Source organism: Anabas testudineus, chromosome 6, assembly GCF_900324465.2.
Source record: "Anabas testudineus chromosome 6, fAnaTes1.2, whole genome shotgun sequence".
Lineage (NCBI taxonomy): Eukaryota > Metazoa > Chordata > Actinopteri > Anabantiformes > Anabantidae > Anabas > Anabas testudineus.
The window spans coordinates 18,735,011-18,762,549 of NC_046615.1; the positions used below are offsets into that span (position 1 = coordinate 18,735,011).

General features: G+C 38.2%; 2 protein-coding genes across 13 annotated transcripts; both read left to right on the forward strand.

The window, feature by feature from the left end:
- The first annotated feature begins 528 nt into the window (after positions 1 to 528).
- si:ch211-272n13.3 (ankyrin repeat domain-containing protein 26) lies at positions 529 to 27,023 on the forward strand. Of its 12 annotated transcripts, XR_003299145.1 has the most exons (45): positions 529 to 977; positions 1,689 to 1,977; positions 2,715 to 2,829; positions 2,975 to 3,148; positions 3,301 to 3,407; positions 3,508 to 3,645; positions 3,853 to 4,013; positions 4,140 to 4,166; positions 4,426 to 4,462; positions 4,545 to 4,614; positions 4,693 to 4,744; positions 4,832 to 5,028; positions 7,531 to 7,708; positions 7,992 to 8,053; positions 8,167 to 8,275; positions 8,538 to 8,642; positions 9,107 to 9,174; positions 9,256 to 9,325; positions 9,426 to 9,470; positions 10,051 to 10,320; positions 10,428 to 10,523; positions 10,606 to 10,667; positions 13,414 to 13,589; positions 13,902 to 14,117; positions 14,746 to 14,776; positions 14,873 to 15,014; positions 15,748 to 15,961; positions 16,055 to 16,238; positions 16,567 to 16,713; positions 16,951 to 17,413; positions 17,693 to 18,198; positions 18,334 to 18,486; positions 18,761 to 18,936; positions 19,174 to 19,267; positions 19,427 to 19,453; positions 19,794 to 19,871; positions 20,289 to 20,423; positions 20,538 to 20,650; positions 20,886 to 21,033; positions 21,191 to 21,481; positions 22,294 to 22,529; positions 22,676 to 22,919; positions 23,384 to 23,441; positions 25,149 to 25,194; positions 25,298 to 25,337. XR_003299145.1 is itself a non-coding variant. In XM_026366024.1 (44 exons), exons 2-44 carry the CDS (start codon positions 1,778 to 1,780, stop codon positions 25,426 to 25,428), a joined length of 6,294 nt encoding a protein of 2,097 aa, XP_026221809.1. In that variant the 5' UTR covers positions 529 to 977; positions 1,689 to 1,777; the 3' UTR covers positions 25,429 to 27,023. The 12 variants fall into 12 exon arrangements, 11 of the variants coding, with proteins under 11 accessions (XP_026221809.1, XP_026221811.1, XP_026221814.1 ...); XM_026366024.1 differs by lacking the exon at positions 23,384 to 23,441 and having other exon boundaries at positions 25,298 to 27,023; XM_026366026.1 differs by lacking the exon at positions 23,384 to 23,441 and having other exon boundaries at positions 20,295 to 20,423; positions 25,298 to 27,023.
- On the forward strand, positions 10,674 to 13,405 carry LOC113166094. The gene has a single exon (XM_026366051.1). The coding sequence runs from the start codon at positions 11,068 to 11,070 to the stop codon at positions 12,394 to 12,396; it is 1,329 nt and encodes a 442-aa protein (XP_026221836.1). The 5' UTR covers positions 10,674 to 11,067; the 3' UTR covers positions 12,397 to 13,405.
- Positions 27,024 to 27,539: the final 516 nt, after the last annotated feature.

Genomic DNA, 27,539 nt, shown 5'->3' on the forward strand with positions numbered 1-27,539 from the left:
TACACCTCAGTTCACTTTGGATTGGAAGACTTACAGATAAATAAACAAGTCTGATTTCTGGCACAGCCACAGTCTTTTGGGCCCCTGCTCTCTTTGTTGTTTTGAACAAACGCACCAGAATTTCTAATAATGGTACATAAGTTATTGCATCCTACTAAAAGCCAAAACTGATAAGAGATGCATTGTTACAGCTTAATATCTATTAAAGGCTCTTTTTGACTATGTCTTCGTGTTGTGTTTCATATTCTAAATGGCTGTGCTGGATAGACAGAGGGAAAAAACTTGCAACTAACCACTTTGGAAACTGTGGAAATCTATGATTTAAAGACAAATGTCACCATCACGTGGTAAATTTTTGCAATTGCAGAAAAATTGGATCCTAAAGTTGGATCCTTCAAGGAAACCCGTCCTCACTGGTAAACCAAGTTTGACATACAACGAAGCCGCCTATTGGTCAGTGGAACAGCGCGTCGACTCGAACTCATTTCTGATTGGTTTGTGAAGCACCCCAACAGCCAGCATGTTTGTATGAGCACAAGTTAGCTTTAGCTTTGATGTATTGGACTTCGAAAATCAACAGGTTAGAGGTTATAAGTTACGTTAGTTGGCATTAAATACACGCGTGACTGGTAAAAGAGATTATTATAACGTCTCATGCTTTATTTGTATTAGTTTTACTAAAGTTATCGTGCTTAGTAAGCTACTACTCATCTTAACCGTGACTTTTAGCGTTTGCTAATTAGCACTGAGTTAGCACGATTACGTTTGTTTCACCTAAGAACTGCACGCTTGTCGGAACCGAAACGGACGGATCTTTGAACCGAGGTGACTTTTGCAAATAAGCTTTTGGTTGTTTAACAATGCGGCGGCGACCCCAGCTCTACTAGCTCGGCCACGAGTCCAGTTTAAATGTGGCGGTGTGCATCATTGGAGAAGTGACGACGTGGGAGGCGCAGCACGGAGCCAACTGAAGCTAGGTAATGTTGCTAGGCAACAAATAATCATGAAAATATGCCTTTTACATTGATTTAAGTGTTTGCTTTTCTGCTGTCATAGTAATGCTAGGTGTAATGTGTACTATATAACATCACTAAAATCTAACAACGCTAGTTTTATGTAATATTGTCACGTTACAATAGCAAATTAGGTTAACGTTAGCGTTATCTCTGGTGACTAGTTACGTTAGCATACGTTTTACCAGTTACCATGGTAACAGACCACAAGCTATAACGCTAACCCTACAGCTGTATCGACAACGCTAAAGCAGCGGTAGCAAACTTGGACATGTTTGATTTATTGTGTTACATTGACCAAAATTGATGCATTAATGAAGAGCTAACACGTTTTGCCAAACGTTGATGCTAAAAAAACGTTGTAAAGAAGGTCCTGGTGTAAGGTATGGTCAAGAAATAAGCACCTAGCTTAGCCTGCTTAACGCAACACCAGTATGGTAGCTGTGTTTACCGTAATTTAATGCTACGTTGAAGTGATAGGGTAATAAGATACGCAACCTTTAACAATATTTGGGAGATAATTCACCAAAACACGATGATCTGAAGCCACTTCATATTGTTGTGTGAGGTACAGTGTTTGTAGTAGCTACTAGTTCATTAACATTATGTCTCACACTAAACAACACTGCAGTCTCTCAGCTTGGTTATAATCCGCTTTGCTCGCCTTATTTTTAGGAATGGGAGAGCCTCCCGTGGTGAACCTTCAACACCAAATGAGCGGCAGGGAGTGATGGTGCAAAGGCAATGTTGTACTGTTGTGTACAATGAAGAAGATATTTAGCTTTACTAAGAAAAAGAAACAACCGTCAAGTACTCCTGACAGTGAAAGTGTGCTTTCTGTCGGCTATGACCTGAAAGAAAAGGACCTAGGGAAGGTCCACAAGGCTGCCTCAGTAGGTGATTTGACAAAGTTGAAGCAGCTTGCTAAAAAGAATGACATCAATCAACTTGACAAGGAGAACAGGTAAGAAAGATTAAAGCACTTGTAGCATTTTGGTTGTATTAGTCTTTGCTGGATTGATTGCTAGTAATTGCAAGAAAAAAATAACTATTGACTAGTAGCTGAAGGGTATAGCTATGGACATTATATGTATTAGCATTAGCAGAGACATTATAATATTTTGGCATTTGTGTGTAATAAGCTGACAGCTGTTTTAAGCACAGATAATGTATATGACACTGTTTTTTTTGCTTATGTTTCATGCAGGCTAGTTACCACTTATAATTAGTGTATGTCTGTGGTGTGAGTGTTAGAAGTAATAAGTAAGAACTTGCCTTCTGTAACAACTTGCAAAATACCTTCAGGATACAGGAAAAAAGTAGTAAGATTCAAACTTCTCAGAATCTGTTAAATGTTCTATTAACCAATATTTATTTTTTTTATTTTATTTATTACAAAAGTAAAACCATACACTTTTTGAAACACACTGTTTATAATTACACATCAGTAATGTTTCTGATATTGCATACCAACATCTACACACCAGTATTTTTTAAAGAAAATGGTTTAAAAAAGTTTTGCAGGTAGTCAAAATTAAGTTTACAGATACAAACTTATATGTACAACCTTAAAAACCTATATACAAGTGCACATCATTTATATAATATATATTATATAATAAAATAATGCTCCATAGTAGAAGTGTTTCTATTAGAACAACAGTGGTTGCATCTGGAAAACAGTCTTCTATACTTTTACAGAACTGCACTTCACATTGCTTGTGCCAGTGGACATGTTGATGTGGTCCAGTTCCTGGTTGAGAGCAAAGCCAAGCTTAACCTATGTGACAATCAAAATAGATCCGCCTTAATGAAGGTAATCCTGCATGATGAAACTCCAAGACAGAGTGATACTTAATATATATATAGTATGGAATACTATAGTTATCTATTTTTATACATTGTTTAAGCCCCTATTCAGCCCTTGTTTTTGCATTAATGTAATTTCTCCATTATATCAGGCGGTGCAGGGCCAGCATGAACGCTGTGTGAGTATACTGCTGGAGAATCATGCTGAGCCTAACCTTGTTGATATCAATGGCAATACAGCCCTACATTTAACAGCAAATATCCCGTCCATCTCGACTGCTGTCCTGCTGTTGGAGCATGAGGCTAACATCAACGCGCAAAATAAGGTGCTTCTAGTACTACCACTATTGCAAATAGGGAATGTTCAAAACTAATATATAAAAAATGTCCCATGTGATATTCTGTGCATGATGAGACATTGCTATTGTGATTCCTCCTGTGTGTGGAGTGTGGTTGTTGACTGTGGTCTCATCTTTAGGAGGGATTCGCACCATTAACTGTGGCAGTCCGTGAGGACCATATCGAGATGGCTGAGTTTCTCCTCAAGGAGGGTGCTGATGTGAATTTAGTGGACCAAGATCAAAGGTCAGTGCTAAATAGTAACACATTGGTCATACATGTGTAATAATCTTAATGTTTCTGAATTATTGTTGACCATGTTGTTTTTATTGATTTAATTTTTAAGGTCCCCATTAATGATAGCTGCTGGCAATGGACAAATCGCTATGCTACGACTGCTCTTGCGGTTTGATGCAAATATTACACTAAAGGATACCAAAGGATGGTCAGCTGATGACTACGCAGTGATGAATGGGCATCATCCGTAAGCTATTCTTTTCTTTGCACATATTTTCTTACTTGTTATGTAATTTATGCTTTTATGGTTGGAATAAATACCTGAAACAAACAACCAAAACCAACACATTTCTAATTTCAAGACGATTTTATTATTTATTATAGGATTTTTCAAGACGATTTTATTATTTATTATAGGATTTTTTACATTTTAATTGTCTTTACTCTCTCTTAGTTGTTCCCTCCTGATCATTGAGCATGGTACCCAGAGGAATGATGGGTCCTCACTTTCACATAAAGGTCAGAGCAAAAAGAAGAAAGCAATGTTGTTGGGCAGCCCTTCCCAAGATGCTGAAGTAGGATTCTCTTTGGGAGGCCCAGCCACTGACAAAGATGGTTAGAGAGAGATGTTTTCATCACATCCTTCTGAATGAAAGTGGTTTGAGGATAATATGTGTCCATTCGTTATTGACTTTGACTGTTTCGTTTATTCCTCATGCAATACCTCTTGACTGGATCTAGAGCATGGAGCAAATGAAGCAGGGGGAGGTATTACCTTGCTTAGATAAGATTTCTAAGGCATTGAAAGGCATTTTTTGGCAGTAAATGCCATGAACAGTTAATGATGTTGGCTCTGTTTTCAGGAAAAGCAAATTCTTATGCTGCTTACATAGTGCTTTGTGCGCCATACTTTTGTAAGATTAAGATGCGCTCAAAATATTGCTATTTGTAGAGTTTTAATATTAAAATAACACATGTACATTTCTGAAAGTACTTGTTTTGATTAAGTTTCTCTTCTTTGTTGCAGATGTTGAAGATAATTCCCAATCAGAGTCACTAAGTCGGTAAGCACAATCTTTTTGTCATCTCTGCAGCCTAAAATCACAATTGACTTATGTGCTCAAATCATTGATCTTCCTTTCTCAGGGTTTCAAAAAGTGCTGCAGATGATTGGCCTTCATCAGAAGACGATGATGAATCAATTTTAATAGAAAAGGTTAGTGCTACTTATTTCTTGTAATGTGTGTTTTTCATCAATTTTGTTTTGACCTTTATTTGGTATGCTGGTTTTCAGAAACCACACAAGGTAAACCTAAGAAAAATGATTGCATCTAAAAAAGGAGAAGGTATGGGGAATCTTTTCAGCCTTATTCACATCTTAGTGTTCCTCCTTAATTTTTGATTCTAATTTTCTATCCCTACCTGCCCTGTAGCTTCTGTACTGCCTGACAGATCTTTGAGCGGTACAGAATCTGAGCCAGAGAGTGAAAATAGAGTCCAGAAAAATACATCCTTTCCAAAGGCTTTACCATCCAACAAAGCGCTGCAGCACCCAGTAGATCCATCTCCCATTTCCTCTCTTTCCAAAGCATCCCAGATGACTTCCACCCCTCTCCCACCCTATAGAAAGGTAAAATATTTATGTTTAAATTTTGTTTCCTGCATTTCTATGACATTTTTCTCTCCTATCTTTTTAATGCTTAACAAACACAGACAGCACAGCTGAGCAGGGGAGTAGCAAACACGCAGGACAGCTTTCAAGTGGTAAAGGAAGATCAGGCTCTCAAGAAGGAAGCCCAGAAGCAAAAGATGAAGTTGAAGAAGAAGAAGAAGAAGACGAGGAGGAGGAGGAGGAGGAGGAGGAGGAGGAGGAAGATGATGACGATGAAGATGAAGATGATGAAAATGAGGAGGAGGAGGAGGAGGATGACGATGATGAAGAAGAAGAAGAAGAAGAAGAAGAGGAAAGTGAAGAAGATGATAGTGAAGATGATGAAGAAGAAAATGAATGTGAGAAGGAACATGATGACAACTGTGTGGTTTCTAAAGATCCCAACACCACTGATTTTGAACCTATTCAAAAACCCTCCGATGCTGGTGCCCTTAAGATTATTGCCAGTGCTAATACTCAAAACATACCTGTTTCGGACTTTCTTTTCGGCAGTCAGTCAAGTCTCGGTAATAGAGATACACCAAAAAAAGATGCCAAAACAGAGACTCAGAATACTAACTTTGTTTGCCAGGCTGGAACAAGTTATTCAGTGGCAGCAACATTAAATGTAGAGGAGGATTGTGTCGTATCTGCCATTAGGGTAGAATCTAAATTTTCTGATGAAGACGACAGCCTTGGAAAGGAATGCCTTTGGAAATTGGACCAAAACTTAATTTCAAACCTGGGTTCAACAGGAGGGCCCCTACCATTCAAGAATCGTGCAGAGATTCATACATCTAACATGGTTAAAGAGGAAGAGTTTGAAAGAAAGGATGATCATGATGGTTACTCATGGAGCAACAAACAAAACAGTGGTGATACAGTATGGAATGACAGTGATGGTGAAGAGGATAATCAGATAGGAGGTTCGATTGCTAATCGAACAAATGTTTTATCTGAGGTTGATGTAGCAAAAACTGATTCTGATTCTGAATCAAAAAAAGAAGCTCTCAAAGATGAGAAGCGCAGGTCTTCATGGGGCTCCTCAATAGATGACAGTGACACTGACTTACCCAAAGAAGATGCTGTGAACAACGAAACTCTTGATCAGAACAGTGATGTTAAAGCATCAGATTTAAAATCTGAATCAGCTGTACTGCATTTAAAAAGCACATTATCCCAACCAAATGAAACCCACCCAGATCTGTCTTTGGATTTATCATTGGTTGCAAAATGTGTCTTACCTGAGGATATGATAGATGAACCTAAATTGTCTTGGGGACTATGCTCACCAAGCCTTCTTCCAACCCAAAACAGAACCGATAAATCCACAAAAGATGAGTCAGAGTGGAGTTCTTCTTCTAAAAATTATGACCAAAATGATAATGATAAAATTATGTCACCAGTTTCTAAAGCAAATGTAACAACAAGCCAAACCAGTGGGCAGCAGTGCCCTGATGGCTCCTGGGAAGAAGAAAATAAAAATTTTGAGAGAGAGTCAGATGACCCCTCCGCTGCAGTGTCACCAACACCTGAGGATAAAAACTATGGAAACCAAACACTTGATACCAGTGATGTTGATTCAGTTGGCCAGTTATCAGAAAAGGAAGAAGGTTTAAACTCAGAAAATGAGAAAAGTGATGATAGTAACTGGGATGATGAAGATGAAAGTGATGAGTCTGAAAAACAGAAGACAGTTAGTACCATGAATGATGATGTTGCTAACTGTGATAATGTCTTGAAGTCACCAGAGTTTAGGCCCACAAGTGCAGTAGATGATATTGATGAAGATGACGAAGAGCTTCCTCAATCTTTTATTGATGGAAACGAGGAGTCTCCAGAGTATTATCGGCCAGAAGAAAAAACACTGGTGGGTCTTACGAAACACAGTCCCAGCAAAGACAGTGAGACAAGTGAGGATTCTGACAGCAAGGACCAAACACCACCGTTGGGTTTTGTCAGTACAAAAGTGTCTGATGATGATTCTGATAACACTCTTCATGAACCTGAAGCTAGATTAACTGCATATGTTCCAGTAAAAAGTACAAGTGCAATTGTTCGCCAGTCATCAGATCACCTTGATAAAGATCTGAATCAGGAGAAGATCTTTTCTAGCCCACCCACCAAAGATGACCATTATGGAAATGAGACAATTTTTTCTGACGAAGTGTTACCTCAGACTGAAATTGATGATGTTGATTTAGATTCATCTGATGAGGCACAAAGCATAGGTATGGGAAGTCAAGCGCACAGAGACATTGAAGGGCATGATAATCAGGTAAAACAGGAATAGAACAGATTTAGTTTCTTAAGTGTTTCTTTAGTTTAGTGTGGGTACTCAAAAAGTCATTCAACACATTCATATTTCTAGTTTTTAGATGTGGTTGTTTCTTGGTTCTTTATATATATATATATATATATATATATATATATCTTTTTTTTTTTTATTATATATAATTTTCTTTATTTTTTTTAACACAGAAAGAAGATTCCTCTGAGAATGAGGATGATGCTAATGACGAGGATGGGAATGAGGATGAGGAGGGAGAGGAGGAAGAAGACAACTCAGATGAATATTATCAGCATGAAGAGAGTGGAGACTCCCTTGATGCTGCTTCAGCTGTTAATGAGACAGAAGTCTCTAAAGATCGAAAAAGAGGTAATAAATAAATGCAAAACAAATGCGTTGGAACAAATGTGTTAAATCTGTTACGAAATGACATTGATAATTTAAAAAAGGTTTATATTGAATCATAGCAACATTAATTAAACAAAAATAATGAAGTTCAGAGATCCAGAGAGTGAGAGAGAAAGGAGAGAAAAGGCATTTCTTAGCATTTCTTTTGTCATTAACCTACTGTAAGAAATACTGTAATATTTTGCAAGTGTCATTACTTTTTCAGTGTCTCATCTGAAATCATGAATCTAAATCCCTTGAATAGATTTCCTGTCTGAGCTTGGTCTGGAGAAGGGGGAAGAAGAGCGAGATTCTTGGGACTCTGAGGTACATTAAGGACACATTATGGAATACCATGTTTGATGGTTTATCGTCAAACATGGTTTGATCTCTATCTGTTCGTCATACACTTTCTCATAGACTGATTTTTTTCCCACAAGTCCCACAAGTCCCACTCTGATAACCCAAGTATGCCACATGAAGCGAAGCAACACCTGCATACTCAGGATCAAGATGAAATGTTGGCTACTAAAGAACAGATTAAAGAAAGTAAGTGTATTTTGTTTAGTGTTATGTCCTTTTTAAGCAGTATTTAGCAGCAGTCATTCCAGGCACCATTTCATGCTGCGGAAACAATGCAACCATAGGTAATTATAGACTTAGAAATTGTGCTTTAGAGTATAAATGCATGTATTTGAAAGGAAAGTTTCAGAAAATCTGTTTTCATCCTAAATATGGTGTATTTACAGTGAAGTATAATTACCATTGATCAAAACAGTCTCTCCAATGATATGTTACATTTCTTTTGTAGACTTGTTTTATATTCCCTCTTTTTTAAGAGGGAAGGGAGGCAGTAGGATGGCAGTTCTAGAGCCTTGGAGGAGTGTAGGCAGGCCAAGAGGCAGCCAGGGAGAGGGTATGAATATCTTGACTCATAGGTTTGAGGAACAGCATGTTAATCATTTAAAAGGCCTGACCATCACTTCATGATCACATAAGAGAAAGCATGCAGCGTACACTGCTCCATCTTGCCTGCTATTTTTGAACAGTTTTTTTAAATTCTGACTTGCCACAGGTTCTAGTAAGCTTTTTTCGATTTTGTATGTTTTGGCTTATACAATGTTGATAAGCAGCTACAGCTCTTCTTGACATTCTTGGCTGATGCTGAACTTGTCTGGTTAAAAGCAAAACGGAGAATCTAATGCTTGTCACACCTAACCATATATCTTCATGCTAATTAACCATGAGCTCATTTGCATGGGAATGCTTTTTACAATGTTATGGCAAACTCATCTAGCTTCATCAGAATACTATTTTTTACAGGAAAAAAAAGTTAATTATAATGTCTCAAGTATAACAAACACATCTTGCCTTGTGCAGTTGGAAACAACGATAATGATGATAATGGCGGCAGCCATGTTGATAAACATGATACTGTACAGAAAGAGGTAAGTTCAGAAATCAAATGGCTTAGAAGATAGAATATAATGTGATCTTTTCAAAATAGCAACATTTTTCCTGTCTACTAGACAGAGAAAGCAAAATGGGAACCACTTAGTGTTTTGAGCAAACTTGAAGGGGATACTGACCAAAAGACAGGTAAATGGAATGAATCTGATTGTAATTCCATATGTTGGAAAAGTTACAGTATTAGCAGCAAGGCTGTTTGTCTTTAACATGGTGTTGTTTTCTTCAACAGACTTGATGGAGGAGCTTGGTCTAGGTGACGTTGATGACCTTGATGGTAAGATGACATTTAAACAACATTTTTTCAGACAGCAAATAGACCGATATGTATTTGTTTTAGTGCTTTTTCGTTTACTCCTCTTAAACTTGCTTTGTGATTATAGTGTGTTCTTTTTGATTCTCCAGTTCCTTAGTCTGCCCATGAAGTCAATGCAGTTACATCCATTAATAGGTCTCTGCTGGCAAATTCCCTCATACTGATATAGTATGATGGTATCCAGTACCCTCATTATTACAAGCTTAGATTCAACGTTTTTTTCAATGTTTTTGATTAGAGTGGTATATCTGACTGCACTACTGACTTTTCTGCCTTTGGTATGTTGTCTGTCACCACACTTTTTGAAGCTCAAAAAGCAGGTTAGTAAACATAAATGATGAGATAAGTTGACCTTTCTACATTGGTGCTGTAATTGGTCCTCTTAAGATCCCCCTTTGGACAGATTTCAGCAGTGGTTATCCCAATTTAAACTAGCCTCTAGCCTAGTCTGTGCTCGGTAAAATCATTATCAAGTGTTGTTGGACAATGATAACATTGTCAAACAATCACTGACTTACAGCTTCTTGTGTTAATTGCATAGATGCATCAGACTGGGACACAGCCAGCACTACTAGTAAGAGAACACTACCTGGCCGTAGATTGGCTGCCTCCCCTGCACTTGAGGAGTTCCCAGAAATCTCAAGTCCATCTGTTAAGGAGCATGACAAAGACATTACTCCAGCAGAACCCCTGACACCTCAAAGGAGCATAATTCCCGTCAAAAGTCTGCCATGCACACCCTCTCAAGTCGCGCCTCATCCCCAACCACGTACAAGGAAGGCGGTGCTTCAGAAACCAGAGAGCGAAGAAGGTAAAGTTTAGTACGAATGCCAATTAATTATAAATTTATAATGCATATTTTGAGATATAGATATGAATGTGTAATTTTGTGTCTCACCTTGACTTGCTCTCATTCAGAATCAGATTGGGAACCAGACCATTTAACATCTAGCAATACAGGCACAATTGACAATCGGCAGCAAAACATAGCCAAGCTTCATGCAGCTAAACAAGGTGAGGCTCACTAGCCCTTTAAAACAGGCATTTGTGTGCATATTTCCCATAATCTATTTAAGAGTCTCTGTCTCCTTCTCAGGTTCCCCTGAGCTTTCATCAATAGAAAGACACCATAAAAGTAACGTGGAGCAGCAACAAATGGTGAGAAATACACAGAGATTACATCCCAATCTTATCATACAATAATGGGCCACTTTGCAGTCTAATGAAACAGCTCTGCCTCTGTACCTTAATAAGGTTATAATTGCTATTGTTTGTTGAAAGTGTCAGAAAGGTGCAAAATCTACTATACTGTATGGTAATTATCATAGAGTGTGGTGATGCTGTAACGAAGTGCATCACATTAAGAGGTGTTGCTAATGTTTTGGCCCCTCTTTTATTTAAAGAGGTTGGTCAAAAAAATTTAAATCCAGCTTAATGTAATGCACACACAGAGTTCACTGCAGACCTGCTTTTAATCACAATTATTTGGTTTATTTTTCTTGTGGTGGGAGGTTATATTTAATTTGACACTGTGAGGTAACTTTCTAACAAAGAGTTGATGAGTATCAAATGCCTACTCATCATTTTTATATTATTTGAAAAGCAAAACTTAGTATTTGTATTGTTGTCTGTTTTGTGTTTTGTGTTTTTCCTTGTCCATTCATGCTATCAATTAATGGAGGAATGTGATGCAGTAGATACATGTGACTTAGATCACAGCAACCTGCTCCCATCTGGCCATGTGGGCTCAGCCAATGCAGAAAAGGATAATTACTTAAAAAACCAGTGCAGTCCTGAAAAAAGAGCTGAAGCAGATAATGACGCACCATGGGAAAAGCGTTATGAGAAGCTGTGGGTAGAGGTGGAGAAAAGGCAGGTAAAATCTACCTTTAAGAATGTTGCTGGCGAACTAAAAGAGAAATTTGGAGAACTGTTTAAATTAAGATGTCCTGTAGAAGACAATACAGAAGAACAGCAGAGTACGCTTGAATGTACTTCTGCAGACAACGATTCAAGTGATGAAGAAGAAGGGGAAATCATTGTGCGCCCTACAGCCAGAGCAAGGAGTACTGTCCTCCTCACCATACCTGAGCAGAGGGAATCTGGGCTGGAAGACTCAGTGTCCGAGTCAACTGACAACTCTCTGTGTGAAGACAGGATGGAGGTCAGTGAGCCCCAAGCTAGGGAAAGCAACATTGATCAGGAACCACTTCCACTCACTAATGATGCACAGGAGGAGAGCAGTTCTCTTTTGCCACAAATCACCACAGAGGAAAGAGAGACCAACCAAGGTCATGCTACCACAACTTTTACAGACAGTCACACCATACCCTTGTCTGATGTTGACTGTAGCTCAGTCTTAAAAGATGAGACCAAACTTGAGCCATTTCATAAACAACAGATGGACCTAATGTGGAGGGACACAACTCCTCGTGTAGATGAAGCTGATAAAAACAATGCGTGTTCAGAAGACAATTCTGAGGAGTTTGTTAAATTTCGCCCCCCCTCAATATGCAGACATTCAGCATCTGTCCCAGGTGTTTCTGATGAAGAGCTGGAAGAGGACATGGAAAGATTTAAATTTGAGGTAGGGATGCTGAAGGTTGTCTTCCAGGATTTGGAGAAAGAAAAGGCACAACTCCAGAAAGAGGTAGAGGATAGCTGGCCCTCTTGTAGTCCTTTCTATATGGCCTCTCTTTCCTTTTTCTTCATTTTTCTTGTATTTTTACTAACATATTTTAAAGAAGCCAAAAGGGCCACACTGCTTGATCTTGTCTTATTTGTTTCTTCTCCATGTATTTATTTTTTTAGATTTGATTTAAGTAGAAGAGTCTACGCATGTTTCATCATAAACATTTATATCCCTCTAACTATGTGTAAAATGTAACTAATATTTTTTGAGCATATTGAAACTAGTGTGAATTAGGCTTTGGTACTGATGTAGGCATTCTTTATTATACACAAACTACCAAAATATTGGTTGTGTATTTTTGTGTGACTTAGTAGTGACTTGTCTTCCATTGTGCATGGGTTTTGCATGTATCTTTGCTAATTAAATTCTGTTATAGAAACTCTCTATTCTAAGGTGGTGATGTGTGTGTGTGTGTGTGTGTGTGTGTGTGTGTGTGTGTGTACAAAGGTGGCCTTCTTTTTGCCCTGAAAAGAAGTGCTGTTGTGATGACAATGACAGGTGCTAGACTTTTTTTAATGCATGCTATGCTGAAGTCAGTCTTTAAACATGCTGATACTTCTTTCCTGAAGTTACAGGGTTGATCCCCATGGGATAAATATATTTATTTTTGGTCATTCTTGTAAGTGTTTGGGTGAATAAGAAAATATTTGCATTAAATACCATGAACTGATAAAAACATATTAATAATATACTATGTATTTGCTTCACCATTTGGTAGTTTATCTCTGAGAGGGAAAAAAAAACTAACATCAAACTAACCAATACTGGTCAGCAAGTGGTTTATGTGAGTATTATGCACTATAAACAGCTAGGGATGAAGTGAATAATACTGCGGTGTTGATCTTATCTAAAATAAGTGAGAAATCACTGAATTAAACTTTCTTCAGATACTAGTTTTAGTTGAGAGAAAGGCTCTACTAGAATATTGTCCTATAGTGTATATCTGTTTAGTATTTATATCGGGCTATCTGGAATTGATTTCTCAGTGAGAATGAGAATTCCACAACATGAATTATAGTGCATGGAATCATGTTTCCTTTAATTAACTGAAAATACCATATCAAATAGGGTAAGCACACTAAGGTGTTGGGTTGACACTAAATTATTTATGACAAGGTACCTGCCCCAAAACACATCTTACAAGGCTAGCTCCAGCTAGTCCGGATGAATCTCTCAAGTCCAGTTATCAAATATTTACCCTGTTCTTTACAGGCTGGCAAAGAGACAACAAAGACTGCATTGGAGGTGCAAAAATCCAGTTCTTCATGGGATACTGGAGGAGCAGTTTTGGAAGAAGTAGGCACGGAGAAACCTGAGATCAGTTTAAGATGCATGTCGAGTCAAGCTGGTCTAATTTACCAGAAACAGCAACCTGCAGCCATCAAGAGGTATGTATTATTTCAAATATGTATATTTTTCAGACCTGACACTTACCATTAGTAAGTGTTAACTAATGCTCTACATTGTAAAAAGCATCCACAATTCTCATCTAAATTTAGTAATAGGATATCATGACAGGCTTTTTAATAAATATTCTTTAGCCAAATTTATTTTGTGTGACACTTCAACCAGAAAGAGTCCAGTCTAAATCAATTGTATCGATTTAATGTAATAAGTTTCTTCAAAGATGTTGCACCTCCAAGGACCCTTAAATGTGGAAGGCACAACTCATTGACTGTCAGGTTTATTGCTCTCCATAGCACCAGCGTGGTACCAGTGCATTTGCATCTCCCACTCCAGCAGATCTACAATAGCAACAAACAGGAGGGAAAAGCTATAGAGGAGACCTTACAGCTGGAGCTGGTCAGAGGGGCCCAGCAAGGCAAAGCCCCTCAGACCAACACCCTTGTTAATGGAGATCGTCTATCTGTGTTTGACGATAGCACTTTGAGTGATGTATCAGATGATGAAGGAAGGTATATATGCAGTATGCCCTCTTTTGTGTCTTAATATCACCTCTCTGTCGCTAACACGTAAAGTGTGTTCAGACTGAATACAAAGTGGATTCTACAGGAAGCACAACTGCACATTAAGTCAGTGGAATAAAGCAAGTGGATGTGAGAGCATCAAAGCGTTTGTGCTGGTGAAAAACCTCTATATATTAATATGTTAATGATTTTCCAAAACTTAAAATCCTACTCTTATGGACATAACTTGACCAAAGAAAAAATAAGAGACATAGGAGAACACAAGAAAAAATTATCAGTAAGATATAAGATGGTGTTTGTGCATTGTGGTTTCTGAAAAATAAAAACACAGAGTTCAAAAACATTCCTGTGCTCGAATTTGCTTGTACAAATCAAACTGAAAATTCATTTTTCATTCAGTGCAAACACACCTTCATATTCTTCAATATTGGTGGTGGGTGCTGATTAGGATGTAATTTTTATCACCCTCCTTTACATGACTAACCACTGATTTTCCAAAAATTGAATAGTATACTGCATTATACCATTGCATGTCTGTGCCACTCTCATTAGCATGAACATAGCCATCTGTCTTCGAAATAACCCAATGTTTTTTTCTTCTGTTTGTTGAACTCAGGTTGCCATCCAGTGGACAGCTGAAAAATGCGGTAGTTCTCAATTTCTCTCTGTTAGCTCTTAAGTTTGAATACACAATACAGAATAAGAATGTCAATGTTAAGACTACATTTTGTTTCTGTATTCAGAACCCTGAAGAAGTGGAGATGGCGGAAGACTTTGATGAACTTACTCAGTCATCAGACACAGCCACAGATGATAATGACTCTCCCACTTCAGGCTATCGTCATGCTTCTCTCCTCATCCAGAACCTTGACTCAGCCACGTTGGGTACTGATTCAAATGCAAATGGTTTATTATTATTGTCATCATTTATTAAATTTGTACATTTAATTTTACAACATACTGTATAAGATACCCCACCAGTAATAACATCAACCAGGCACTGTGAATCAGACCTGCACATTGTTCAGGAGGAATTTTAGCCCATCCTTCCTACAGAGCTGCTTTAATTCTGTCATATTTTTTAGACGTCTCACGTGTGTGGCTCTCTTCAAGTTGTTCCATAGCATCTCTTTTGGGTTGAGGTCTGGGCTCTGACTTGGCCACTCCAAAAGACGGATTTTGTTTTTCTGAAGCCATTCGGTTGTGTGTTTTTGGTCATTGTCCTGTAGCATCACCAAACTTCTACAGACTTTGAGCTGACGTACAGACATTCTCACCTTATTCGGCCAGTAAGATTGTGGATGATGTTTTCATGATGATATGCTGTGTCCTTTTATGCCAGTTAAAGTAGCTCTAGTCCACACCTCCAAACTAATTTTCTTAACTTATGCCAACACCTGACTCCAATTAGCTTTTTTGAGTTGTATTTTTAGAGTTGTTCTCAATAAAGACATGAAAGATCTGATTTTTTTTTTTTGTGTTATTACCTTAGGAACATTAAATTTGTTAATACTCTTGACTTAGATGAAGATCAGATCGTATTTTATGACAAATTAATGCGGAAAACCATGAAATTCCAAAAAGTTTCACATACTTGCTATCGTTTTTCTTCTTACAGACTCGAGAACCATGGTGAAGCTGCAGAACATTTTCCACGAATATGAGAGGTCCATCCAAAAGGCAAGGAGTCGCCATGGGTACCTGGCAGACAAGGTGAGCCAGCTGGAAATGGAACGGGTGGAAGTGAGGACGTCACTTGAGGAAATTAAAGATGTAAAGTCTGACTTGGAACGCAACCAGTTGGAATTGCAGACTGAAGTCACAAACCTCAAGTGAGAACTACTTTGATTTGTCTATTTTGTAGATCTTATTCACTTAGTAATTTTATTTGTTGACTTGCAAATTCTTTCTGCCACTTGCTATAGATTTCAGCTGAAACAGGAGCAGGAAAATCGACGTAACTCCACTATGATGTACAACACTACAAGAGATAAGCTGAGGAGGACGGAAGAGCAACATCAGTTAGAGGTTCAGGAGAGACAGAAGGTGGAGCTCACCCTCAGGAACCTGGAACTAGAGATGAGAACACTAGTCAACAACATGAAACAGGTACTATTTAAACTTTTTTTTTTTTTAACTGATTTTGTCATGCTGTTTCCATTGTGTTGATGTTTGCTAATATTATATTGGTAATTATCATGACAATTAGAAAATGTGTAATGTTTCCCTTTAAGTTGAAGTTTAAAGCTAAGTAAATAAATTACTTAATGTTTAGTCCAGTATTTATTTTATACACTAAGTCATATACATGATATTGTACTTTTTGGAAATTACCATTGATAATTTGGGGTTATTTTATTAGTAGGTGGCTTTTCCAGTTGTTGTTTGGTGTGTGTATAGAGTTGTTTTCTGAAGTGGGTTATATGTTAACATCTAGCTTGAAGAGGATCACAGTGAGACCCAGAGACTGCTGGCTCAGGAACGCAGTGCACGGAACCTGCAAGAGAATTTGCTCAATAGCCATCTCCGTAAACAACAGGAAATAGAGGAAGAGAATAAAAGAAATATAAGTAAAAGCAATGAGGTAATTTGCTTATTCATTGTTTCATAGCATTAGTTTGGTTTGTGGTTAAGGTGTCCAACACCTTACTAGTGTTGTACTACAAATAAATAAAAAACATTTTGATATGTTTTGAAAACAGTGGGAATTGTAAATTAGCTGTGATACACAATACAATACATGTTTCAAATAGAAGATTCTAATGTGTCTATAATAAATGAATAAAGCCTTTTTTAAAAAAAATGTTTTTTCTGTTTGTAGGCCTTGTCTCAGCTCACTGAGGCCAGTGACAGGGAGAGGGAATTAGTCCAGCAGACTGTTACTTTACAGGAGCAGCTGAACATCCTGAGGACAGACCTTGAGCATTCAAGGGCCAACAGCAGCCTCAAAGAGAGTCATATTTTAGAGGAGAATGAGGCCCTCAAGGAACAGCTAGAAGATACTCGTCGAGATCTCAAACTTAGCAGCGAAGCCCTGACCCAAACAGTCTTTAACTGCAATAACCAGATGACCACCCTTAAGTCTGAGCTGACTATAACAACAACCCGCCTAGAAAATGAAAGGCAAACACGTGAAGCACTGGAGGCTGAGCTAGAGTCCACTCGTACTCGTCTTGCTGGAGCCATAAAGGAGGCTGAGTGTTGCCTTGCAGCTCACTCGGACACAGAGAAAGCTCTGCTCCGGGAGAAAGAGGAACACCATCGTCTTAAAGATAGACTCACAGGTCAGTAGTAGTGGTAATAGCTGGACTATTCCAATGCTCAATTCACCAATGCACAAGCAGGCATGCACAGGCACACCTACCTGGATGAGCAGTTCGTAGGTGTAATTCATAAAACCTGTGCCCTTATACATAAATGTTTATCCTGCATTTAAAATAAAATGTTCCATGTACTGGTACAGTGTAGCTACACAGAACCAGTAGTAATCTTTCACTTTTTGTGTCTTTTTTGCCTTCTGGTACTTGAAATGTTTGAAAATGCTAAGGCATTTATGTTTACAGGTGAAGCAGCCAGTCAGCGTGAGGCAATCAGCAGCATGTCTCAGAAGCTGGCCAAGGCAGAAACACATGCAAACAGCATGGAGAATGAGGTCCATCGGGTCACGCTGCAGCTGACAGAGAAAGGCTTACTACTGGAAGTCCTACAACGGGAGAAGGACCAGGCTGCTGCACGTATCAAGGAGCTAGAATCGGCTCTGCAGGCCAAACAGGAGCTGGTCAGCCGAGCTGGAGCTCGCCATGAAGCCACACAGGAACGGTTGGCTCAAGCACAGAGTGAGAGCATGTTATTACGGCAGCAGCTAGAGGAGGCCCAAAACAAAGGGGTTGCAAAAGAGCGTGCTGTGACCGATGCCCAAGAGCGCTTTAGTGACATTCTGTCCAAGCTGCGCTCTGACTGTGAAGAGAGGGTACAACTAGTGGAGGAGAGAAATAAGGAGCTGGCCAGTAAGGCTGCAGATCTCCGAGATCAGATCTATAAGTTAGAAGAAGAGAAGAGCGAAAGAGAGGTAAGAGACTGTGCAGGATAAGAGGATTACCTAACCACTTCCTCCAGACCCACTTATAGCCTTTCTTCCACATGGTAGTTAAGGGTGTAACAGTCTAACCAAATGGTGTTTTCTATGGATTCTCTCTGGGTACAGACTAGTCTAAGGCAGCTGCAACAGGAGCTTGCTGACTCACTCAAGAAGCTGTCAATGAGTGAAGCTTCTTTAGAGGTCAACACACGCTATCGCAATGACCTGGAGGAAGAGAAGGTTAGACTCCTCAAAGATGTGGACAGACTCAAAGCAAAGGTAACAGTATGGAACAGTGCCATCTTGTGGCAGATTGTTTTAGTCACGTCCCTTGTTACAGATGTGTTTATGATTGTAAACTAAATGTCCTAACCTGTGATGTAATTAGATGGCTCAATATCATTACTTATAGGTGATAAAGCAATTGGTCATAAGGTGCAATAACCTCCTACCCTCGCTCTCCAGGTTATTGCCATAATCACTGCTTTGGGTCAACTGTTAACTCCACTGTTAACCTTGCTGATGAGGTGGATGCTCTGTCTTTATCTTACAGCTGGAGGAAAGTGGAGATCAGTATCTGCAGGCTGAAAGACGTATTAACAGTTTAAAGAACAGTTTAGATGAAAGGGAAAAGGAACTCGCCACTGCTGCTCACAAACTTCAGGAGGCGCTGTCTGCCTCAGCAGCCTCTGATACCACCATCAAACAGCTGGAGGAAGCTGTGCAAGGGTATGCATAAACAGGGTCTTCACAAATGCACACTTGGGATTGAAAGAGTGATCATATTATTTTATTTAGTTAAATACAATTTACAAATCCCACAAAAGAAAACCCTGTAAAAAAACTTACTTCATAGCTCAAAATATGTAATATATTCAATAATTTGTGTTGAACCTACTCAGGATATATCAATGTACCGTACAGTGTATGAACGTGTGATGCAGTGTCAATATAATTTCACATTAGGTTGGAGATAGAGAACGCCAGGCTGGAAGCAGCTGCAAAGCAACAATCAAACAAAATTGATGCTCTTCAGAAAGGGGCTCAAGAAGCTGCCATGGTGAGTGCTGAAAATGCTACAGTAATTGCACACACAGAGCATCCACCATATTCCCCATATCTATGCTTTTGTGACTAAGAAAAGAGTCTAAGAATAACAAATAGTTGATTTTACAATAAGAAGTCATATTACATTTTAAGGTATCCAATGTTTTTCCAGCTATCTGACTGTTCACCTGGAGAAGGGGTTGGTATTGTACATGTAGGCTTAGTTTCTCTGTGTTGGTTCTTCAGTTCTTTTGTTGTCTCTTTTTATTTTTTTCCCTTCTCTATTCATAAACTGAAGTCCTAAATTGAACTTTATCTGTTCACACAATGAAAGGCACTTGGGTTTTCAAAATGTTTTCTCCTTTAAATTGATATTGGTATGTGGGGTCTTTTACTCCTTTCTGTCTCAAGCAGCATGATGCATGTTGTTTCCTTTAATCTAAAGTGTCCAGATTTTTTAAAGTTAAAAACTAAATATAAATTAGCTTCAGAATAAACAAAAACACCCTCACCCTTATCTTTACTTCTTACTTTTATAGGTCAGAGGTCATTTGGAGGACTTGGTTACAAATCTCCAAAGCAGTAAGATGACTTTGGAAGACCAACTTAGTAGAGAGGTTGGTGGCATATCATTTTTTCTCTTACTAGAATACCTTCAGCATAGACTTCTATGTGTTATTCTCATCCTATATGCTTTGTCTGTGTATTTCACTACAATTCATCTACTAAATCTGGGTTGCCAGCCAAATGACAAAACAAGTCAACTAAAGATTGTTTTCGACAGCAATACAGAACAACACAACAATATATTTTCTGTAGAAATGACAGAGTCCTGATAAAACATAGATCAGGTTAAACAAATGAGAAAAACTCACAGGTCAGATTCAACAGCATGCTGTTTCTGCAACTACATTTTGACTGTTGGATCAAAATGCCTGTCGTTTTAATAATAATGTCTTTCATTTCAGGTATTCACTAACTAAGAGTATGTATAATAATTTCAATTCTTATCTCTGTCTGTATCTTTTTTTGAGGTTCAGAAACAAAGCATGCTGTCTCACACAGCCCAAGACTCTCAGGCCCTGTGGGAGGAGGAGCTCAAGAGCCGCTCTAAGTTAGGATTGCGTCTGGCAGAGCTTGAGAAGGAGAAAGGAGAACTGAACACCCAGGTGATCAAACTAATGTGTTCATGTGATGACTTAAGATATATATACCTTCTGCGTGCTAATATATTAGGGTTTGGGTCTTAGAGTTACAGTATTGACTTACTTCTTGCGTTCCAGATGGAAATAGAAAAGAAGAAAGCCAAAAAAATTGCAGAGCAAAAGAAGGCTGTAGACACTCGGCTTGATCAAGAGATGAAGAGAAACACAGAGCTTCAAAAAGAAATGTACAGGTGACTCCTAACGTCCTCCTTGTACCCTCCTTACCTGTGGCAGTACCCTTTCCTACCATTTAGACACAACTAGGATCCAGTAGAGCCCAGTCTTTCCTGGCTTATGTGACTGTGGTGCACTAATGTACACATGAGGTTCCTTTTTAAAAACATATTCATATTCAACAATTCATATGCTCTCGTAATTATGACTGATATCATCCTTATTTGTTTACTTTATACATGTGTGTTTTAGGCTGCGGACTCTATTGAAGACTGCAAAGAAGAAACTCAGGGATCAAGACAGTGGTGGAGCTGAGTTTGGCTCTCCAATGAGTAGTCTACCGATTGACCTGGGCAGACATGGCCAGGCTGAAAGTGCCTATGGACGAATGAAAGAAAAGGTCATATTATCTGATATAGTGCTATTATTATAATATAAACCACAAAATAATATACTAATACTGGTGGCAGAGTTGCAAACTCTTGTATAATTTCTTGAGTTAGTTACAGTAGATGTAGTGTGGCCTCAAACCTTTCCTGTCTTTTTTGTTTAACCAGGTAAATGACCTGCAGGTGCAGCTGGAAAACGAAGTGTCTCGTCGCAGCCAGCTAGAGAAAGCAAATGGGGAGCTTAAGGATCAGCTAGCTTCCGTGAAGTGCTTAAGTCGGAATAATGACCTGTTGGAGAGGAGTAAGAGACAGTTGGAAGACGAGGTACTGGACTTAAGACGCCGAATGGAGACTGCACAGATGGAGCAAAGCCAGGTGGACCAGTTCCGCCGTGATGCAGAGGACAGGGCTCGTCAGGAGTTACAACAGAAACTGGAGCAGGTCAACCTATTCCTTCAGGTAAAAATTCTAATAGGTGAATTTTGTTAGCCCTTTGGTCCTAAAAAAGCCCTAAATAGCTGAATACATACAGTGGGGAAAAATAAATATTTGGTCCCGTGCTGATTTTGGCTGATGAGGTTTGCCGACTGACAAAGAAATCAAGGGTCTATATTTTCAATCATAGGTTATATAGGAATATTAAACAAAAGACCAGAAAAACCATGATACAGATGTTATAAATTGAGTTGATAATCTGGGTATAGTTATGTAGATCTAATTTTAGTGTAAATAAATTACTTAATATAGTAGTAAGACATAAGGCAAAAATCTAAGTCTGACGTTACTTTCTTTTTTAAAAATGTGTACTTAACATTACCTGGACATCATCATTTGAAAAGTAAATGTTCTCTTTTTGTGCTAAGCAAGAAATACAGGCAGATATTCAGAGGAAAATGCGGCCATTCTGAGAACGCATCAAATTATGTCACTGAAGTGACTCTCTCTGCCACAGCGTACTGTAAATAGTGAGTGGTAATAGATCTGAGCAGTTAAAATGTAATTAGGTCTTTTTTCTCTAGTGCAGAACTGTATTTCACTGTTTTATCTTCTTTCCATGTTGTCGTGTATGTTGCACAAGCTCCCTTCATGGATTCCAGTTTTACTAACTGGAAGAGTAACAGACCTGGCTTATTTTACCTGCCATCACCAGCCTACCACCCTACTATAGATCTAGATATTTTTTTAAATCTAATTTCATCGTTCGTCTACATACTTATTCACAGTGGTTGTTAGCCCCCAGTATGCAAAGTAATACCATTGTCTGTTTACAGTCTCAGGCGGCATCCCAGGAGGCCCTGGATCAGATTAAGGCGACCAATGAGGCGACCCTGCGCTCTCAACTGGAGCAGAAGATCCGTGAGCTGGAGGGAGAATTGGGACGGGCCCGCACCACCCAACAGGACAGTCTTAACCAGAGAGACTCAATGCGGACAGACCTGGAGAGGTACCGCCAACTCTATACCGAGGAGCTGCGCCTACGCAAGTCCATGGCTGCCAAACTAGAGAGGTCAGAATGACATTAGAATTAACTAGTTATGCATTGCCAGCTGGTCCACATGACACCAAATATTCTTTTCAAACAGGTTTGTTGTATGGCACATGCAGTATGTTCGTGTAGTTGGGCAGTGGTTATTTGCTGTTCTCAATCCACAGGTCAAACAACCGACTTGCAGAAGCAAATTCCAAGCTGCTTAATGAGCGCAGTAGGTCTTTTATGAACAGCAGCATTACAAACGGTAGCCTTGGAGGTCCCACGCTAGACCTAGGCACTTTGGGTTCACCTGCAAACTATGGAGCCACACTGGGGCCCCTCAACAGGAGCCTTGGCCTGGGATTCTCCCTCCTCAGCCCTGCGACTGAGGGACAGAACAGCAGAGTGGAGGACTATCTTGCCAAGGTCTGTACAGTGGTTCACTGACTCATTGACTTGTGATGATTAGAGTACTTATATATTCCTATATGTTTATTTATTTTGACTCATTTTCATTTCCCATAGAATCATGGTTGTCAGCATTGTTGTTGTGTAACTGTTTTGTTCAAAGATGTTGCTTTTTATACACAGGTTAGTGTGCTGTCACATTGTCAGAATTGCAGAGATGTATTAATATATGGGTTTTAAGGTATTGCATATAAAAAATTTCAGATTGTTTAGAAAAGGTGCTTCAAAGGTGGTTCATGAAATTGATCCAATGACTTTCAAAATTCTCATGATACCCGTCTTCCCTCTACAAGAACTAAAGTTATTTCTTATTTCTGTTTTTTTTTTGCTTTTATTCCTCCTACACATTGTTTCTTCTTCACTCTGCCTCTAGTCTTATTGTAGTGGAACTTCTAACCGTCTTCTATTTCTCACTCTTTTAGCTTCTAGCTCAAAAGTCTGTTTCTCATCTCTCTTCTCTTCAGCCAGACCCATAACCAGGTGTGTAGATGTGTTTAGTTCAGTGTCTGATTGGCTGCTCTTCTTTTCACTTTCCTGACGAGCTATGTTTTTGACTCCGTTTACTTGCAAATCACAGTGTTAAGGGTCCACATACTCGCCACATACACCACATGAAGTGTAGAATGTAAAGGTTGTCAGCATTCACCAAAAGAGTTTGTGAAAAAATACAGTCCTCTCCAAAAGTATTGAAACAACAAGGCTATTTGTTGTTTTTGCTGTATAGTAAATATATTTGGGTTTAAGTTCAAACTAATGATATTAGGCGAAAGGAAAGTTAGAAATTTTGTATTTTATTTTATACTGTTAGCAAGTCAATATGTTAAACAACACAGAAGATAGCACCTTTCTTATCAGATGACCCACATTTTTAGTATTAGTATTAGTATTAGTATATTTCAGTATTAGGACATCAACAAGGTGTACATAGCATTGAACTGTCATCTCATTTCCATCATTTAATCTTAAACCCAGATGTCTTCGGTGTGCAGCAAATAAATTAGCCTCATCATTCCCATAGATTTCCAGGTTATTGTATTCACTGAGCTTTCTCAATACTTTATACAAAGGAATAGATGTATTGTATAAAAATAAAAAACCTACAAGATAACTCTTCTAATGCTTCAGAAGAGGAAATGAAAATTAAACGTGTGTTGTACCTTGTGACTACTTCCTCTTTCAGGAATGACCTTCTTAAGGGATTCACACAGTTGGTGTAATAACTCAAATGCCAAATTGTCAAAACTCACATAGCACATTATCATTAATGAAAAACCTACAAAACAAGTTGAGCTTGTAGAAAGTGTCCCAAAGTAAAAACTTTGGGAAGTAAAGAATTGAATAGAACTTAATTTCAAACTTGTGTGGTTAGTTACGTGATTACACCAGCTGACTCAAACCATCTTCCCAGAATCTCTGCTTTGAGTTGACTTTGTCCGGCTCCAAAGCTGGCTGGTGAACTAGAAATGAGGTCTGTTCTAAAAATGTTACCCGTGAATTAAGACACCACCAGTTGTTTATGGAGCACACTCAAATGAGTTATTTTAATCATACATAGATTTACACATACGGAAAAATGTGGTAAATATAACAAAACGCAGCAGAGACGTATAGAAGCTGAAACATTGACATGATGTTTACACACAGAAAAAGTAATGTAATGATTATACCAGTAAGAAATATTACAAGGACCTGCACAATATAGAAATATTTGTTTATATACTCATATGTATGTGTTTCTAAGTTTATCGTTGTTCATGTTAGTTATTTATACTGTTTTCCTTAAAGTAAGACCCTAAGGAAATATTTAATCTTACAAACTATTAGTATTATTCATAGAGACATGTGACTCCATCTATTTTATTGACTGACCTTTTGTTATGTGCAGTTAAATTTAAAGGATAACATTAAATAGCCTGTAGAGACTCGACACTAAAGCAGAGCTTGTATGTTTGGCGTGTCCTTCTGTGTTTCACACAAGTTCAGTTTTTCTTGCAGTTTTTTTTTCTCCCACCATTAAAGTATTTGTCATAATTTGTGTTGCCATTAACTGTAGTATTGTCTTTGGTGGCTAAATATCCCCCTGCATCTTTTATTTTTTAAGACCATGTTGTTTCTGTTCATGTTAGGTGCAAATTTTCACCAAAGCATTAGTACTCAAATCTCACTGCAGGCTTTCTTTTATTCCAGATGCAGAGTGAGTTGGACAGAAATATATCAAAGGAATTAAACAATGGTGAGTTTACTTCTGTCTGAAATATGGCACAAATCCTACCTGTTGGTAACAATCTGTGACATGTAGCACCTGCTTTATGTTGTTGTCTCCCTCTGGTCCACAGCCACAGCCGAGCTGGATGCTGCCTCTGCCCGTTTGTCCCCAGTGGGCTCTGCCTCGAGGGTGGAGCTCGATCCTGTGAGCAGGGCAACACAGCAGTACTTGGAGGTACTAAAGAAGAACAATATGATCTGACAACGCTTCACAGCTGCTCACAGTCAACACTTTGCGTTTCATCCATTAAAATACTTCACACAGACTTCAGCAGCTTTAAGGCCAAAGCCATCACCTAGTTACATAACAACAGGAACCCAATATTTTGAAATATTTACTCTTATTTTATGAAAGACAGCAAACATAATGCACATTGCACTTAACCACTCAGGAGCAAAGGGCAAGAGTCATATATATACATATATATAATATGATGGTTAGAGAAAACCTCAAAAGTATTTGTTTCTTCTGCCTAATTCTGTTCAGTCTGTACCTTAGAACTATCTGGATTCTATAATCTTGGTTGATTAAGTATTGGATGTCTCAATCATTACTAGCCACTTGTCAAGATATTACATTTGGTACGTGCCATCAAATGGTGCAATATCTGTCTTAGTTTTACTTTATTGGACTCATTGGAGTAATGTGTTTGTAATTATTTTATTTATTATTTTTTTTATGAACATGATATACTTGAATAAGACGAGCTGGAATATTCTCTGGCTACTGAAGCAGGATGACTACAGTTCCTGTCATTTACTGTCATTTTAGCCTTTGCATGGCTTGCTTTTAGGGCATTGAAAGTGTAACATACTTTTATCTTTTTATTCATAAATACTGTAACAAAATAGAGGCAACGTTTATGACACAGGTACACAACAGAAGACTATAATATTGTAAATGAAACGCTAGGAAATCTTGAGCTTGAATGAGCTATTGATGTTTGGATGCTGAGTGGACATGAGAAAGGAAATATCCAATAAAATGACCTAGTTAGTACCAGCTTTTTATAAATCTGTAACTAATTCTTTATCTAAAATCCTTTCTAAGACCTCAACAAGTTCTGCTAATGGCTGATTTTAAAAATAAGTCACATTTAATTTCCAGTGTATTATAAATCAGTTGCCAAGCACCGTCATCAAAAGCAGTTACCTTTATAAACAGAAAACTGTACTGTCACTGTAGCATCACGAAGTCACAGTGATACAGGACGAATGTCAAAAATACCAATTGTAGAATTGCAATTGATTTCAAAGAGTCCTTAAGAAGTGTGAAATCCAATCTTATGAATTTTATGCCTTTTAAAAGTAACAAACAAATTTGATAAGTTTAAGAAATTCTTGATTTCTTTAGGTTAAGCTGATTATTTTAATGTCAAGTTGATGTTACTTTGTGCTTCTGTGTTTTTCGGAAAATGTCTATTTCACCTGTAGTGATGCTTTTTGGCGAAAATCAGCTTTTACTGTTTTTTGAGGGTGAGTTAAGTTCAATTTTATCTCATGTTCAGTTTGTAGCTGCAGATTGTGAACGTTACAGAACACTGCCACTCAAAACTGTCAGTTTTAGTTATTCATGATCAACATTTCATCACTGTGTGATCATTGTGTGTGAGATAATGTGTCTTCCATGAGTAGTTGTTTCTGTTTTGAAAATATAATGTAGATATAAAAAAGGCTTAAATTCTTTTGTCTTGTTGAAAGCTGCAGCAACACTGAAATCAAACACAAATGTAGGTGTGACTTTCGAAATGAAACTGTTAATAGCATGTACATGTAAAATATAAATGTGCAACTGCAGACTACAGACTTACATTCTATATAACAGACAGGTTTTAGTTATTGCAGGTGTTACTTAGCACACAAACACTACAGTACGTACATAAACATTGCATGTCTTCCCATATTTTCCATTTACTGTAACAAAATTTATATTCACCAGTTTTTAAAATCACAAATAAATTCTTATTATGTGACTGAAAATTGAATTAGAGAGTAGTACAGTTATACAATAGTTTTAGATAGTATTCTTATTAAAGGTGAGCTGCAGACATATTTCCTATTCAGTGCATTTAACACTGACCTCATTCACTCTTTTCTGCCCTTTTAGTCCAGATTTCACATACTTATACTGTATTAACAAATAAAAATGCAGCTTGCCATCAATATTTCACGCACACCCACTTTTAACTCAACCCTCATTAGCTATGTTTTGATATATTTCACTTCACCCTCCCAAACACATGAAACCTGATGGTATGTGCTGGTTTAGAAACCATTCCCCTCACTTATTAAAATGAGACAATGCATTTATGA

Excerpts from the sequence above, each read along its gene's own strand:
- si:ch211-272n13.3 (XM_026366024.1), top strand. The coding sequence starts at position 1,778 with ATGAAGAAGATATTTAGCTTTACTAAGAAAAAGAAACAACCGTCAAGT. Across the intron at positions 4,745-4,831 it reads TGCATCTAAAAAAGGAGAAG|CTTCTGTACTGCCTGACAGA; the intron begins GTATGGGGAATC and ends CCTGCCCTGTAG. Across the intron at positions 21,034-21,190 it reads ATGGACGAATGAAAGAAAAG|GTAAATGACCTGCAGGTGCA; the intron begins GTCATATTATCT and ends TTGTTTAACCAG.
- LOC113166094 (XM_026366051.1), top strand. The coding sequence starts at position 11,068 with ATGAGTATCAAATGCCTACTCATCATTTTTATATTATTTGAAAAGCAA.